Source organism: Onychostoma macrolepis, chromosome 02 (genome assembly GCF_012432095.1).
Source record: "Onychostoma macrolepis isolate SWU-2019 chromosome 02, ASM1243209v1, whole genome shotgun sequence".
In the NCBI taxonomy this organism is placed as follows: Eukaryota; Metazoa; Chordata; class Actinopteri; order Cypriniformes; family Cyprinidae; genus Onychostoma; species Onychostoma macrolepis.
Window position 1 is genome coordinate 15929603 of NC_081156.1, and position 17250 is coordinate 15946852.

The 17250-nt window shown below is 37.1% G+C and overlaps 2 protein-coding genes across 7 annotated transcripts; one reads left to right on the forward strand and one right to left on the reverse strand.

Moving 5' to 3' along the window:
- Positions 1-80: 80 nt before the first annotated feature.
- Positions 81-13588, reverse strand: dnajc1 (DnaJ (Hsp40) homolog, subfamily C, member 1). 2 transcript variants are annotated; one of them, XM_058745115.1, is made up of 13 exons: positions 6937-7051; positions 6221-6375; positions 5122-5223; positions 4944-4990; positions 4285-4450; positions 3597-3694; positions 2732-2822; positions 2545-2635; positions 2249-2412; positions 2051-2170; positions 1349-1397; positions 628-1064; positions 81-521 (listed from the first exon to the last, which is right to left on the reverse strand). In XM_058745115.1, the coding sequence occupies exons 1-13, from the start codon at positions 7034-7036 to the stop codon at positions 453-455; spliced, it is 1689 nt and encodes a 562-aa protein (XP_058601098.1). In that variant the 5' UTR covers positions 7037-7051; the 3' UTR covers positions 81-452. The 2 variants fall into 2 exon arrangements, with proteins under 2 accessions (XP_058601098.1, XP_058601108.1); XM_058745125.1 differs by lacking the exon at positions 6937-7051 and adding an exon at positions 13457-13588 and having other exon boundaries at positions 82-521.
- bmi1b (bmi1 polycomb ring finger oncogene 1b) lies at positions 9502-16783 on the forward strand. Of its 5 annotated transcripts, none has more exons than XM_058745156.1 (10): positions 9502-9890; positions 14086-14217; positions 14352-14448; positions 14643-14698; positions 14810-14857; positions 14951-15059; positions 15183-15228; positions 15337-15435; positions 15564-15644; positions 15739-16783. In XM_058745156.1, the coding sequence occupies exons 2-10, from the start codon at positions 14100-14102 to the stop codon at positions 16066-16068; spliced, it is 984 nt and encodes a 327-aa protein (XP_058601139.1). In that variant the 5' UTR covers positions 9502-9890; positions 14086-14099; the 3' UTR covers positions 16069-16783. The 5 variants fall into 5 exon arrangements, with proteins under 5 accessions (XP_058601139.1, XP_058601127.1, XP_058601133.1 ...); XM_058745144.1 differs by lacking the exon at positions 9502-9890 and adding an exon at positions 10868-11304; XM_058745150.1 differs by lacking the exon at positions 9502-9890 and adding an exon at positions 13300-13437.
- The last annotated feature ends 467 nt before the right edge of the window (positions 16784-17250 follow it).

Here is a 17250-nt window from a genome sequence, read left to right on the forward strand (position 1 = left end):
GCAACATATGAGGATAACAGTGTCATGCTCTTTAAAATGTATGAACCAACATGTGCTGAAGCACAGTAATGACCACAAGAGAGACTAGCACTCATTACATTGTATGCAAATACTTTATGTTGTAACATATGCCCAAAACAGATTATAGCACAATACACTGTGCTTCTGAAAACAATGTTTCAAAACTGGGGGGAATTTTTTTTTTTTTAAATGTATCTCTTCTGCTCCTCAAACTGTCTGGTTGCATAGAGAGAAAAAAATAAGTCTACAATCTGAAACAGATATTAAAATAAATAAAACCTTTTTAAGTGTGCAGTTTGGATCTCTCCAATGATTAATGCTGACGATTCAGACTGAACATGGCACATGTCTGACAACAGGACGTACGTAGGGTTGCATTAAGGCACATAACAAGCAGGTGAGAGGTACGGTGAAATACTGAAGACCACGAGTCAGCTCTTGGCCTGCTTCCGTTTCTGAATCAGCTCCGCCAACAGTTTATAACGGGACATGCACTCCTCCTAAATAGGTGAAAGAGAATCAATGTGAAATCCAGCTTTTATATTCAGTTAAATGTCAATTTAAATAAATTTTCCAATGACTGTGGGTGAGAACGTTGATGCTCACCTTGGTTTTCCCAGGCACCACCTTAGCAATCTTGTCCCAGCGTTCAGTGGTGCCCCGTGGGTATTGCTGTAAGGCCAACTCCAAAAGCCTCTGCTGGTTCTGTGTCCAGACATCTTCAGCAGCACTGGTTTTTTCTTTGGAGGCTGATGGTTTCTTCTCATCGTCACTGTCGTCATCTACAGCTGTGGGGTCGAAGTCTCTTTGTCTGCGTCCTTTCACTCTGTCCTCCGCTGCCCCGGTTCCAGCCGCAGACTTTTTCATCCGTCTTCTGAGCGCTTTGCTCTCAGAGTCCTCTGCCCCAGCAGGCTCTGCTGAATCCTCCGGCTGCTGCTCGAAGGGCTCCTCTCGCTGGGTCATCAGACTGTCCGGCACTGTGACGGCTCTGGAACTCTTTCCCATCACTGCACTACCCTTCAGCTCAGAAAGCTTCACCAACCCTGCAAATAAAGACAAAGTATGCAGACAGACAGAGACAGACAGACAGAGAGAGAGAGAGAGAGAGAGAGAGAGAGAGAGAGAGAGAGAGAGAGAGAGACAGAGAGACAGAGAGACAGAGAGAGAGAGAGACAGAGAGAGAGAGAGAGAGAGACAGAGAGAGAGAGAGACAGAGAGACAGATAAGTGTCTGAAAGATATGCCTGATAATTGGTCGCAGTAGGTGATAAATCATACACTGTCGGTGGAATCTGATTCTAAATATTTGAATGAATCAAACAGCTTACCTGATGTATTGGTGACACAGTCTTTGACTTGCTTCACCTTTGCTGTCACCTGTAAAGGTATACCAAAATACCATTTTTGATTACAGTGGTACTTCACACACATTTATGTAGCAGATTTTTAAAAATGTATTTGATTTAAAAAAAAGAGTAAAATTGTGCAATATTATTACAATTTAAAATAACTGTAAAATGTAATAAAATAGAAAATAATGTATTTTATTCCTGTGATGGCAAAGCTAAATTTTCAGCAGCCATTACTTTAGTTCTTAAGTGTCCCATGATCCTTCAGAAATTACTCTGATATGCTGATTTGTTGCTCAAGATACATTTATTATTATCAATGTTGAAAACAATTGTGCTGAAACTGAAAATCCACAGAATAAGAGATAAAATGTACTGTTGTGCCTTTGGATGTCAGAATAGGAATTTTTCCACATATTCATTTGTTTTTAATGTGCAAACAACTTTATTAACATAAGCGAACCTCAAGGAACATATTAAAATAATAATAAAAATCCATGTCATGACCTTTAAATTGACATTTCTGTTATTATAGAAGATTACACACATACACAAATCATTATTCATTTGAAATCAGTTCATCGTTGATTCAGTTCAGTTAAAATACCTATCAAATATATATCACCATTATAGCTGCTGTGGGTCAATTACTAGTCAGAACTGTACTAATGAGAGATTTACCTCAGTAACTGATCTGCCTAACTCATGAGCAATCTTTTCCCACCGGCCTGGCGTTCCACCAGGAAACTTGGCCATACAGCGGGAGAGCTGGCTGAAATCCTCCTCCGTCCACTCTTGAGCCTACAATCATCACCAGCCATTAGTTAATTCAATACATCCAATTTAAATCAATGTCCTTTGAGCAGAGAAAACACTTACTTTCTTCTTCTGCTGTTTTTTGTCTTCTAACCAGTCATCCATTTGATCCTCAATATCTTCAATAGATATTCCCTGATCATAAATTGGCACAAAAGCAGCATTTGTACTGGGTTCATATACTGGAAACTCCACTTTAGGTTTCTTCACCTTGGGCCGTTTTTCTTCTGCAGAGCACAATCAGCCAGCAACATGTATTATTAAGGGTCACATAGTCACAACTCAATCACAATAATGCGTATGCTTATGTGCGCAGAGGTCAGAGTGTAATGTATAACTGTGTGTGATCATGATCGTACTCTGCTGCATTTCCTGTTCTGCCAGAGCCTCTGCCTCCTCCTTCTCTTTTACTTTCATTTCCTTATAATCTTTATAATACTGCTTCACATCCTAAAAAAACAACATATGGTCACGGCTACAGCTTTAGCCTTGGAGTGTCTATTTTGAAAACGCATCTCAAAAACATAAAATCTGGTGAAAAAGTACCTGTATGATATGAGGGAGAGACTTCACTGAATAGTACAACCAGATGCTTAATTTGAGAGGCAAAATGTCATGCCAGTGTGGCCTGTCAGATCTACAAAAAAGAAAGCAGAGATGTGTGAGTACCAATGTCAACATTTCTTTTTATAAAAAAAGCATCTAGTGTTATTCATGGTTTCTGCAGGTTTTCTGCAGAAACTTTATAAAGATCTTTTTAAAACCAAGTAAAGAAAATTTAAGAAATAATTTAAAGGCAACAGTATGTCAATGTTCTCAAAATGTAAATGTGTAGGGAACAATGCAATAAGTTGTAATAACGCTTGAAATTTTTAAAATAAAACTTCCAACAGATCTCCATTACTTTTTCATTCATTTCACACAAAAAAGCAGCTTAATGTTAAAAATAAATTTTTATAAAAATAAATTTTTTTGTTCCCAAACTCTACAATAATGAAACTACCATAACTTTTACTGTACCTGCAAAAAAGCGATGTTCTTTCTCAGTATTTTTGTCTGTTTTTTTCCAGTTCAAAAGATTCAATGACATTCAACAAGTAAAATAACATAAGAATTTGAATTTTCTGAGAAATTTATCAAAATGAAACAAATTTATCATCAAAACAAGAACAAATATTAACTTAATTTTTTAAGAGAAAAGTTTTTATATCTTTATTTTGCACCTCAAGTAAACATGTTGGCCTAAGGATACGTAGATATTTTGTATGGAAGAAATAAGAAAAAACACAGAAAGATACTCATTTTTTGCATGCAATCTTTGTGTTTTTTCGTACTCCTTTTTACGGCATTAATTTAAGAAAACTTGAATTTAGACTTTTTAAACACACAAAAACCCTGGTTATTAGGTTACCTCTCATTTTTGTCCTGTGCCAAGGACTTAATCTCATCTGTTATCTTACTGCTTTGCTTCTTTTTCTTCTCCCTCTTCTTCCTGCTCAGAAGTTCATCCTGAGAAGAATCAAGACATAGCAGCGATCACTGGGAATGCTATAGTACATTTAGTATTATAAAAGCTAGTTCTCAGCCTCAGAAAACCTCCACAGACCATTGGCTGAACGTCTAATGCACATGGCACAGAAAATGGGAAACATTTTCAAAGTCGTCATCTAATTAGTTGAATTCTACAGGACTTCCAGAAGACGTTTGTGTCGTGTTCTTTAACGGTCCGAATCAAAGCTACTGTGATGCCAAACCCCCTTACAGAAGAAAACGGTCATGTTTACAACTGAAAATGAAAGTTCATGAAGATCAATTAAATGCTGGATTTGAAAAAGTATGTGAAGCTCACAGCACCATTATTGCAATAAACTTGCACAAAGTTCTTCAATGAATTGCACGCCAGTGTGTTATCGTAGGGACATCGACTTTACATTTTCATGCTGCTGAACAAAACTGTGGTTGGTTGCTCTTCATGTTGGTCAGTGAAGGTCTCTATGTAGTACAGACCTTCTGCCATCAGTCTGAAAATCTGGCTAGGCGAGATACAGAAGCTAGCGTTACAAGACAACAAATGTGCTATACAACAATTGAGCACTTACCAACTGCTTCTCAAGGTAGATGGACCATATAACTGCATAGTGACCCACTGTCAGAATGAGGAAGAGGAGGAAGCCCAACTCTCCATTACTCATCTTCCTAACACGTCGATAGTAGAAAACAGGCTGCCTCCAGTCCGGCAGCCCATTAACCAGGATATCATCATATCTGTGAGTGTAGTAAGAAACTACTGTTAAAAGCAATTGTAATATTCAGTTCAAAGACCCCAGTCATAGTCACACTGGTACAAACAGTGATTAGGGATCTTACTCAAGGGCATAATGTTAATAAATTATTAAAGCTCATATTTCATCCCCATTTAAGTACCTCTAAGAACTTGTGTGTAAGAAACACTTTTCACTGCTATACTAGGATGGTGGTGCTTAACCGGGAGGCCTCAGCAAATTTCAAGGATGACTTCAAATTACTTATATTAAAGAACTAACTTTAAGATGATATTAAGAATACACACAATCATACAACAAATCTCAATAACTTTAAAACAAACAAACAAATAGAATCTTAAATACCATAATTACAGCAGAAACATCTTTAAATAATGTGTAGGCCTTCAAGTCAAAAAGCTTGAGAACAGCTGGTCTAGGATTAACTTTTTTTTTTTTTTTTTAAAGTCCACAAGCAAATAATGAGAACACCTCACCTCTGTCTTCTTTCCTCATCCTTGAGGACTTCGTAGATGGCTACTAACTAGTAAGAGATGACAGAGAAGATATTTCAATTGTAATCCACTGAATTTCAAAAGGTAAGGAATAGAAGCAACAATTAACACAATCTACATTAACCCAAAGAGAACTTTCATTCAGACTTAAAACACCTACCTGTCGAAACTGGTTTTCAGCATTTTCATCTTTGTTTTTATCAGGGTGTAATGTAAGAGAGAGCCTTCTATATGCCTTCCTGATCTCAGATGAGGATGCATCCTGTAAAAAAACAGAATCAAGAACATAAATATCATACAACATTGTATTGCCAATACTGACAGAAAGTCAGGAACGCTTATACTCTGAGACTTCACTGCAGTGAGTGTTTGTTTAAAAATGAAAACAGTCACAGACTGTGTGTTTGGACTGTCTTTGGCATTTCAGGCAAAATTAAATAACAGCAATAAAAGCTGCAGAATGTCTTGTAACCTTTTTCTTACAATAAACATACTGTCAATGTTGCCAACTGTAATATGTAACTTATTCTACCAGTTACAGCTTGCAGTATATTTTGGACTAGCAACAAACCAGATACCAACTGATCATACCAGTGTGATTAAACTGGTTTCTGGAGCACAGTAGCTGGTTTACCAGTCTGGACTTGCTGACAACCAGACTAACTGGAAACTAGCTAGCATGTTTCAAAACAGAGCTGCAATATTTTTTAACACAGAATTAGCATTTCTTCTGAAATGCATTGATAACAAATTTCCGCAAGGTATATGCCTGACTAACGGTTGACGCTGTAAAGTGTAACCAAATGCTAGTTTTTACGAATAGCGGTTATGATTATAAAAGCACAGGCTCTTCGGCGCATCGAATATGACTTAGCAACCGAATTGTGAAATTACAGCAGAACAATAAAACATCCATTTATGAGCCAAGTAATGACACGTCATGTTTGTGTTGTGCAGGCCCACAGCCGGGAGGTTTCTTTGTCAATGGCCGCCGCCGTCCAGGTTCCGGAGGAGGCAGAGTCCGTTTACCCTGAGCCGGGAGACATAATAGTGGGGCTAAAGAAAGCTATTCAGCTAACGGCTCGAGTTACTATGATAAGAATGCAATCTCTGTAAACTCACTGGAGGCGACCATGCGATGAATCTACGTCGGCGTGCTGCTATATGTTAAACTTCAGATCACATTTACCGACACCGTTTGAATGACCGAGTCAAAGGCGCGCGTGATAAATTTGCGAATTACATCAAATTGCTCTTACCTGATTAACCGACAGGAACTCATAGAAGGTCTGGGGGATTTCCTCCACTAGGTCGAAAAGCTCCAGGTCTGCGTCCCATGCTAATGTTGGCAAAGGCTGAATAACGATCAGCCCGGAGAACAACACTAAAGTAAGGATCTCGGGCAAAGCCATTGCTGAAAGTTTTCAAAAAAAATACGTTTGAGAAGGTTTACTACCTACTACCCATTCGGACAACCTTGGTTTTGAGGCAAATTTAGCATAACTTCCCGTCCTTTGGCTCGAACGGGCCCATCGCTCAGTCAGCCTGCTCTACGTAGGCTACACACGTTTCACATGCAGCCGCCACCAGCGCGAGCCAATAAGCACGAAAGCTTCGGTAGTGACATGGTGCGTCGCATACACCCTTACCAGGGGACTTTCAGCACTCCGGCCATCTCCGTTTTAGCGGTATCGATTATATTTCATAATACTATAAATCAAGTATTATGTGTCCTGATAGATGGGTAGCATTTTTTATTTATTTTTCTCAAATTAATAAATAAGCTGATGTGGCCTCGTTACAGCCTTTTCCACATCTGTAATGACATTATCTAGTCTATCTTTTGTCTTTTTTATTTTAATTTCTTGTAAAAGAAGTGATGTCATCAGTATAAACGTACTATTATTTTTAGAACAGATTGGAGTTTTTTTTTTGTTTTTTGTTTTTTGATTGGAGAGAGAAAAAAATGATATACCTTTTAGACATCTCAGTCTAAAAAGATGGTCTCCAGGGCTAGTCCCGTTTTTTTTTTCTCGACAGCAAGCATGTTCCATGAAGTTCAGGTAAAAGTCCATGTGATTAAGACTGTCATACTGGCAGCAATAGGCCTGTGTTAGAGTGAACATTCCAGTGGTGGCGTAATATTAAGCACGATACATGATATCGCCTAAGGTTTATCAAAGTTTGATTTGTGACAAAGAAAATATCTGAGTGAAAATACTGAAAGATCAGACAGTCAAAACTTTGGGATGTTAGTTGAGCTATAGCTAGACAGAGAAATCTCACAGTTAGCCTAAACTTCATATCTTTAAAAGTAGGGAGAACTAAACCAAATCTACTGTTAAAATGCAGGCCTACGAAATAATTCATTTAATATCTAAGCAGATTTAATTGTATCAGCCATTTGCGGTCACTGGTAGCCTATATGGTCTACAATAAATACAAGTCTTGGGGCAAAAATTGTCTTGTTTTTTTTATAATTTATGTATGATTATTATTTTATCATTTATATATATATATTATTTTTTTTAATTAACGGAGGTTAATTGTTTTCTAGTTTAGATTTGGTCGTTATTAGGACATAGGCCTATGCAAACATGTTTAATTCTGTGAAATTATTTTGAGAAAACTTTAAAAAGATGAAAAATCACATTTACACTTCTGTAACTGAGAAACTCATGAGGGCGTCGTTGGGCTTGCAAAGATAGAAATATAGCCTATAGTCTGTGTTACGGGTTGGCCTTATTTAACTAACAACGGAATTCTGAAACAAAATATACATCCCCATTGTCTTTCAGTTTAATGGAAAGTCTTTCATGTAGCCATTTTCTTTGTTTGTTAAACTCTTGTCCTTGAGTCGGCACATAGGCTACCTAGGGACGTAAGCTGTGACGGGAGAAGTGCTGGGCTTTCTTTCTTTCTTTCTTTCTCTTTCTTTTTCTTTTTTTTTTTTTTTTTGCAATTAAACTATAGAATAACAGCTTGAGGTTTAACCGCTTGATACAGTTATTAGGTCTTGGAATATTGCTGCAATGTAAGCATACATACAAAATAGTCTATATCAATTTAAATACTAAAGCATGCATGCATTTGCCACCGCCTAAAATGTTAAGTAGCCTAAATCAATAAAGCGAAATTTACCGGCTCTAAATAAATAGGAAATAAAAAATTTATTAATTTTTAAATGTATTTTGAAATTTTTATTTATTTTTTATAGCCTAAGTAAAAGTATTTTTATGAATAAATGTATATATATTTTACTTATGCGTTTGTGTGAGTTATATATTTTAAATGCATCATAATTACAATTTTTTTTACACTTTCTAATTCTGTATTTACACTTGGAAGATTGCCCTTCCATTTTCCACCCCATTTAATCAATCCCATGAAACAAATCTAATCAATTATAGCCTATTTGTTTTTTTTCTTTCTAAACAGAATGTCAGTATCGAAAAGGAAGAAAAATTATACTATTTATGAGCAGAGTAGCTAGGCTACTTATTAAAACATTGAGCTGATAAGATAAGGCACACGTCATATAAAATAAAAACAATTTATTAATGTCTTAACACTGAAAAAATGACTAGTGAGTGATACGCAGAGAGGTGTTGTTTATAGATAAGGAAAAAATGCAAACGAGCTCATTGACTTACAGGCTACCCGACATTAAATTTAAAGTTACATTTCTATGAATTATTAAACCAATAATATTAACATAGGCTATACTGATATTTTTTCTCGGCACGTTGTTTCATTCGTGTGCTTGTAGCTTAATATCACAATGGAACAATATTCATGTTTATTCATGAAATCGTCATCATTCGATTTAGACCATCAAAGACATAACTAAACACAAACTCGAAGCGGTTGTATCTGTAAGCCCTGACCTACAGCTCCCATTCAGTCCACAAATCAATTATGTGGAATCAGTAAACAATCAATAATCAATAGTGTCATTAAAGTTTAACCCAATAGGCAAGACAAAAGAGGGAACGCAGTCACTGAGCATGGTCATTTTTGAGAGGAGATCTCGTTTTATTTGCCATTTTTATATGTTATAATAAATCGCTTTAAATCGTCTTCATAAGTTCTTAAGAATGATCGAATAAATGACAAGACAAAAGGAGCCCGCATTCTTTAAAATGGTTATGTAGCCTATTTATGTGTAGGCTAAATAAGATTCGGGTCAACATTTAATCACGCAAGGAATGGGGTAATACGAAACAGTGGAAAAGCATTCATTCTTCACAGATTTATTTAATACTGGAGTAGTTTTCCATGATGCATAGACGCTATGGAGTTGTCAATAACTTTACAGTTTTTTGGAAGAGGGGGGCATTAGGAGTCTTGAGTTGTCCCGTGCTGCATTAACACCCGCTAGGCGACCGAGATACGGCCATTTTGATGAGTCACATCTGTAGTCGGAATAAAGAAATAGGTATAGATATAATCGGTGTATTTGTTAGAAAATGACACTAGTCTCTGAAATTAGCCTACAACTGGCGTATATACCTTGACCAATTCGATGCATGCGCGGAGTTAATAGCATGTTTTTATTGTAGCGATAGATTACGAGTGAAACTGGTAGGGTAGATGGCAACCGAAGAATCTTTAAGGTTTTGCAGAACCCGGTACGGTTAACGCTAAAGTGCTTGGGGTTTCCGCCAGCATGCCGAGCTTCTTTGTTTTCGCTGAAGTGCCTGTATTAGAGCTGCTGACGTCATGGCAGGCAGCCTGCGCGTGTGGTTTGCAGCTGAACGCAGTGCCCTAAACGGGGGAGACTACCGTCCAGCTCTACAGAGAAAAACACCAACCTACCACACGAGCGAGTGCACGCACTAACGCGCGCTCACAATTTCACTGATTATCTAATAATCACTGAAAAAATAAATGGAACTTGACCTGCTACACTATAAGAACGCTATCAAGGTAAATGCAAAAATCTGTGACCGGTTTCTGGAATTTGTAAACACACACACACAAAAAAAAAAAAAAAAAAAAAATGCTGTATAGCCTAAACCCAACATTCAATGAAGTAGCCATAGTGGTAATTTACTAAAAGATGGCTTGGCTTAGAACGCCATATGTTTGTTTGTTTTTTGATACAAGGGTTCAGTGTGATTTCAGTGTAGCATAGGCTACACAATACATATTGTATCTGGCAAAACATTGCTGTAAAGGATACATATTTACCTCTTCTACGGCATGACAGTTAAAAACAAATCGTTAAGATATCTGTGCACTGAGTAAAATATCACCACCCAACTTTTCTTCACTGTACACTGAGCAAGTGAATGAATAAAAGCAATCGTGACGTGCAGGCGAGTGTAGCTAACTGATTGTTACCTCTTACCAGAAAGCACAATAATTTTACATTTTAAGTAGCCTACAGTCTAACAACAACAACAACAAAAAAACTGAGCAAAAGTTGGGAATGTAAAAATGTATTATTTTCGAATTTTTGCTTTATGATATATATAGGCTACATTTATAGCTAAAGGCAGTACGGCCATTGAAGTAAAAGTTGCATGATGCTCTGGGAACATGTTGGGCATTAGGCCTAAAACATAAATCTTACGTGGGAACAAAATATAAAAATCAGCGTGAATTGAAAGATAGAGAAAGCGTTTTGAGCGTCTTGCCTGATTCCGCTTGCCTAACTTGTGCCATTTTAAAATGCAGCCTAATTCTGACTTATTCAAAATAACCCTTCTGCTTGTTCTGCATTTGGGCATTTAGCACTACATCCAATTTTTTGAAAATAAAGAGAAATACTGCTTTTCTAAAAGTTCTTCATTGCTTGTAGTCTAAGAATCATTCCGACCAGACCGCGAGGCTTGGCGAGGGATTTTCCTCTTCAGAAGTGGTGATGTGGGTGGTGAGGTTTGACAAAGACATCCGTCAGAGGGGTACCCTATTGATGATATACCCCACTACTAATTCCCAGGCTACCCGTAAGGAATGAGATCACGTGATGGAGTGGGGCGGTCGAACTAAGCCATTTTGGGGACTGTGTCAGTTTGCGCTGAACCATCAGGCACTGTGTTTTTCAGATCGCCGTGCAGGAGAACTGCGCCTCTGGAATTTACCATCTATGACCGGAATCTGTGGATTTATCTGTAAATCAAATCGGAAAGTGTCGGCGAAGAGTGAGCTACATTAACCTATGTGCAATTGCGCAAGAAGGCCACAATGAGCACGGTGGTGAAACGTTAGAGCCATTGACAGCGTCTGCAGCTCATTCCAAGATGGCCGCTTCGGTAGCATTCATTTTTTGCTGATCGACTCTCAAGTTTCATTGTCTACCACAACAAAGCTAAGAAACCATCGCGAAATATACTGGGTATGTACGCTCTAATGTGTAAAAGAGCGGAGTTGCGAGCTCTTTTGCTTTTGTTTTCTCTCCTCTCTTAGGAGACAAGAGAGTAACAATGTTGCCTCTTGTATATATGAGTGTTTCACATACGTACGAATTTCATTTCAGTTTTGTCACATTTCTTATGAAACGCAACCGTTGACATATGTTAACACAATATGCACGTTAATGAGTATGTCATCTTTGTAAAACTGAAATATATATGTTGTCTTCAAATGTTGTTTTTAATCTTAAAACTCGGCGCGCGCTGGAGAACAGGCGAGTTGGGGCAGGTGTTAACGGTTGACCACTTTCATCCATTTCTCCACGCTCGAAAATCAAACATTAGATCTCTTATTTTATAGAGTTGAGTAGTCTACAGAGTGTATATTTAGGAAAAATTAACTTTACCGTGTTTTAATATCGTCGATCAATTTTATTAACTTAAATTCATGTGCGTATTTGCGGGTGCCTCCTTCTATAGGCTGAACTGCACGAAACCAGAACATTGTTTTGAGGCTGTTAACTTATAGCCTATTTTAAATATGTTTTCGAGCTTGTTCATTAATTGTTTATTTGTCAGTGAATGTAACTTGGCTTGTGTTTTGTATTAAGCTTTTAAAAATAACACTAAAACATTGTCTCGATTCTATGCAACTGCCGTGAGACTGGGTTGGACCAGGACACGTCAGGCTAAACCGAACCTTTTTTTTCTTTTCTTTTTTTTTTTTTGGACAAAGTAGGACAAGAGTCCTAATTCTAAGATTTGATTTTTTTTATTTTTAATTCGTTAGTCTAATATATAGATTGTCTTTATTAATCAGTCAGTTGTTAACTGAATGTGACTCACTCCCGCTCAGTTATAGTTTATAAAAAATATTGTTGATAACTCCATCCAAGAAATTAGATAATGTAAATATATTCTAACATCGGTTGTTAACCTAGTTCTCTATTGCCAAATCATGCTTCTTGCCATAGGGCCTATTTAAACGATAGCTGTTATACGGACAGATTTACTTTTGTTTTCCCATTTGACCTATCCGTGCCTCACTGATTTGTTTAGGCTATTAATCTTATACACGGGCCTTTATTTTCCACACATTTTGCCACACCGCAAATATATGTTTCACAGTCAAATCATAAAATGCTTGCTTGTAATCATCTTTCTGACAGTAAAAGGAAGAAGACACATCATAGTAGTCCCGAATATAATATCATGATTGTTATCTGCAGTACTATACGCTAAACTGACAGATTTACTGTAGCCTAACTGCAGTCTTTTCATGACCGACCTCTCCTTTCTTCACAGAAAAGTTCCGTTTCCAGAGTGTTACATGTGCTATCAGATACGAATCATAGTGTAATCTGATTATTATTAGCCTACTAAACCAAATAGATTAGTCTTATGAGTTTTCATTAGCCTATTGGTCAAGCCTGAGAAATGGCTTTACTTGGGCCAGCCAGTTCCAAACCTAAGCACACCTGTTTTCTCCGCCTTTGCTGGAAACTTGGCCAGCTTGTTTCTGTTATCCACTGATCAACAAATTAACTTAGCTTATGTAAAATAATTCAGTCTAACTTGATCCTTACCGACAGTTGTTACTTAAAGAAGTAAAAGTACAGAAATACTTTCTTACAGGAGTTTTGAATAGTTTTTATCTCTGGCTGAAATGCAGTGCGTTGTTCTGCACTTTTTTAATGGTATTAAGTTCGCTATTAATTATTTTATTATATTATTTTGTGTCTCTTTTATAGGCCCAGCAAGCATATTTCTCAATTACTGGGCAACTATTTAAATGTTGAACCGTGTCAAATGTAGAGAGTCTAATTTTATTTGACGGCAATGCGTTGAATACCGCGAGCACTTGATTGAGAACGGTGTGTAAGTGAACATTAGTTACGGGATATTGATATTTGAAAATTTGACGTCGAACTAACGTTACCCACACATACCGATGTCGCAGTCGAGAGATAGCGGGATCACAGATGCGAGCTCTCGAGCTTCCGTTGACTGTGTTCCTCATTGAAGACGTCGGCAAGGCAGGGAAGAGCACATTGTTTTCTCTTTCACATTTGGAAGCGAAGCGAGCTGAAATTATGGTTGTACGACGTGTTTAACAGGTGATAGAAGCGTACTTACCGCTTCTTAAACAATAGTGTGTGGGGCTCAGGTCTCAGCCTCATGCGAGCGAACTCGCTTGGACACGGGCTTTCTGTATCAAAATGGCAGCCACGTTCAAGTAGCCGCATGCTTTTGAGAGAGAAACACTGTTGTCGAGAGGAAGTGGTGGCGTTTTACCGTTAATTGGTTGAATTTATGGTCATTTATAATGATCCTGACCATCTGCGAATCTGAGGTATGCGGTTCCGTGTCGACTGGCACAATGCCAATTACAACCCGTCGTCATAGCAACTGTAAGTGTGGGCATTTGGCTTTCACTCTCACCTGTACGCATCCGAGCAAATAAAAGAAAACCGTTTTAACTTGTGCTTGGACTCTGTCCTGAAACACCAACGAGTTAACCAAAGGCGTAATGAATTTTGAATAACACTAGTTCATTGGAGTTGTCAATTGTAGCTTATTAACGGATTACACGTTAAAACAGCCTAATGTTAGATGTATTTTGTCTGGCTTTGTCGCATTTTTGTCCGCTTCAAATAGCCTAAAAGTGGACCATCTAACCTTAATAACCCGACTTTATTTTTTCTAATTGTGACTAAATATTAATGAATGTCTTTTTTTTTTCTTTTCTTTTTTTTGGTTGTCAGGTTTGCGAACTCTCATGACAATGCACCGAACAACGAGGATCAAGATAACGGAGCTAAATCCTCATTTGATGTGCGTTTTATGTGGAGGATACTTCATTGATGCGACCACCATTGTCGAATGTTTGCATTCATGTAAGTCTGTCATACTCTCTTTTATTTAATTCTTATTTACCGTTAATGCGTTTCTTTGTTGGGCGTTCAAACTGGACTGTCTTTTAATCCGGCTCAAACGGTATTTTGTAATTTGTCGTGTGTTGTTTTCACAGTCTGCAAAATGTGCATTGTGAGGTATCTGGAGACCAGCAAATATTGTCCAATTTGTGATGTCCAAGTTCATAAAACAAAACCTCTCCTCAATATCAGGTAATGGCTGGGGATTACCATAGCCTATTTTAATTAAATAGCCTATTTTTTTATACCATGTTTTTAAAAAACACTTTTAATAAACATCCATGTTGCTTGTTCATACAGAAAATACATTAAAGCTTTACATTTCTGTACATCAAAGAAGGCTCAGTTTGTATAGGCTACCCCTCAAAAATGGTTGTATATTTCAGATCAGATAAGACCCTTCAGGACATTGTTTACAAGCTGGTGCCTGGTCTGTTCAAAAGTAAGTTTTTGTTTTTTTAAGTGTTCATTTTAATTATGTTTATTTATTATTAATGTGTTAAAAAAAATCTTAAATTAATAGTGATGTATTTGTTGTGCTTTTGTTACTCAGATGAGATGAAACGAAGGAGAGATTTTTATGCAGAGCATCCAGTTGATGGTAAAATGTTAAGATCGTAACTGTGATATTTAAATTCATAAGAACTCTTGTTTTTTTTAATCTAGAAGTTGTAATTATTTCTCTGTCCTTCAGCTACTAATGGTTCTAATGAGGACAGAGGAGAAGTGGCAGATGAAGACAAGAGAATCATTGCTGATGATGAGATCATCAGTCTGTCCATCGAGTTTTTTGATCAGAACAAGTAGGTTCAGTTCAGTTCAGCTCCTTGTGGAGTGTATTTATTTTTAATTTTCATTATCATCAGAGATTAAATAAAGCTTTGTAGTTAGACGTTGCATTCATTATTTTCCCTTAAAATTATCAGGATTGACAATAAAGATGGAGAAGAAGAAAAAGAAACCACAAAAGAGGTAATTAATTTCTGAATAAATTAAATATTTTAGAACTTGTCTCAAGTCAGTTTTAAAGGGTTATAGTGGACTACTTATTGAATTTTAATAATGATCTCATTTTTCTAGGTGAATGTAAAGCGGTACTTACAATGCCCTGCAGCTATGACAGTAATGCATCTCAGAAAATTTCTCCGAAGTAAAATGGATATACCCTGTACCTTTCAGGTAATCTCCTCTCTAAACTTGTTTGTCTTACTTGTGGCCCATGTTTTTGATGTAAAAGTGCAAATTTTGCACTTTTGAAGAATTTGTCAATATAAGATAAGATTGTTAAGATTCTATTTTTCTTTCAGATTGAAGTTATGTATGAAGATGAGCCTTTGAAAGATTATTATACTCTTATGGATATTGCTTATATCTACACATGGAGAAGGGTAGGAGTATGAAATCTGATATATTTAACACATTAAACTGTGCAATTATATTTTAGTCCAGTTGCAAAGATAATAACGTCTTGATATTTTCCAGAGCGGGCCCTTGCCATTGAAGTACAGAGTTCGGCCTGGTTGCAAAAAAATGAAGTTGAGCAGCCCAAGGGATGATATGACTGGTGGCAGAAGGCCTTATATAGAAAGCGATTCCAGCAGTGACAAACCAAACAGCCCGACTGCTGCTGCCGCCCCATCCACATCCTCCTCTCTGCCCAGCCCGAGTACTCCTGTTCAGTCTTCACATCCCAGCTTCCCCCATATCTCCACCGTTAACGGAGTCTCTGCCAAAGTGGGCCAAAATGGCCAAACTCCTTTCAGCAGCAAAGTCTGCAAAACTTCTCATAATGGCTCCAACTCTCTTGGGTGACTTGCTTATGGATGCCAAAGCCATCAACCCCTTGCAAACAGAGCTGTGATGTAGATGTTTTCTTTATAAACCACCTCTTCAATTTTTTATATAATTTTTAAATATATTTGTTTTGTCGCCACGTGTGAAAACTTTGTAACACAGCATTGTTTGTGTCATATTTTGTATTAATTACTATGGCATAACTAATATTGTGAAGAGTACTGGAGGGAAACTCAACAAGAAGGAGAATGTATCTAGGTGTTTTTATAAACTCTGTCTTGTTCATTTTAGATTAGAACATCAATGTATATAAATCATTTCCTTGTCCATGAAGTCTTCAATAAAACACATGGCGGCACGCGCAATGTTTTGATTATCCAGATTGTATTGATTTTATTCGGTTGAAATGTGTATCACCAAACTAAATTTGCAAAGGGCAGAAATTCAGCGTCAGTATTGTCTTGGATAAACCCAGAAAGTGTCATTAAAAAAAAAAAAATGCTAAGTAGGCCTACACGCTGGCCAAGTTGAGAAGTAGTCCTTTTTTTTTTTTTCTCTCGATTTGTTATCACGCGAGGATAGAAGACTCCGTATACATATAGCCTAAAGTTTAGATGTTTCTTCTTGCTTTGCATTTCTGTTCAGCGGTTATTTGTTAAAGCCAATGTATCATTTACTGTTGTACAATATGAAACATTTGTCTAAATAAACATTTTACTTTTTTATTACTAAATACATTGTGTGGCCTTGATAAAACAAAACCACCATTAGCGTTGTTTACGATAGGCCTGTTCTGCGACAAGAACCTTGACCTTGGATAAACTCGGTTCTTATTTCAAAGGAAGCTGCTTATACCTTAAGCTACTTTCATTTCATTTTAGCTGTACAAATATAATTTAAAATAAATTTTAATGGTCAAAACTGCGACATTTTTTATTTGTTGGCGAATAGTTTACAATTAACAAAGCCGTATAATGCTCTCATTAACTGAAATGTGGTCTTTCGTAATTTTTACAGTTCAGAGCAGGAAGTGTGCTTTGACTCCTGTCTTTCTGTGATCAGTAGATATGATTCCATGCATATTCCATTCACTATGAACCCACAGTTCAAACAACGAATGGCCTAGTGACCGCGGGTGCAACCCACAAAAATTCAAGTTTAGCCTATACGAGACTAGTCCCGTTAAAGACTAAAATAAAT

Coding starts and splice junctions, on each gene's coding strand:
- dnajc1 (XM_058745115.1), bottom strand. CDS start 7,036: ATGGACTTTTACCTGAACTTCATGGAACATGCTTGCTGTCGAGAAAAA. Junction 2,413..2,544: donor AGAACAGGAAATGCAGCAGA/GTACGATCATGA, acceptor TGTGCTCTGCAG/AAGAAAAACGGCCCAAGGTG. Junction 1,065..1,348: donor CTGTGTCACCAATACATCAG/GTAAGCTGTTTG, acceptor CTTTATTTGCAG/GGTTGGTGAAGCTTTCTGAG.
- bmi1b (XM_058745136.1), top strand. CDS start 13,647: ATGATCCTGACCATCTGCGAATCTGAGGTATGCGGTTCCGTGTCGACT. Junction 14,449..14,642: donor AAACCTCTCCTCAATATCAG/GTAATGGCTGGG, acceptor TGTATATTTCAG/ATCAGATAAGACCCTTCAGG. Junction 14,699..14,809: donor GGTGCCTGGTCTGTTCAAAA/GTAAGTTTTTGT, acceptor TTTGTTACTCAG/ATGAGATGAAACGAAGGAGA.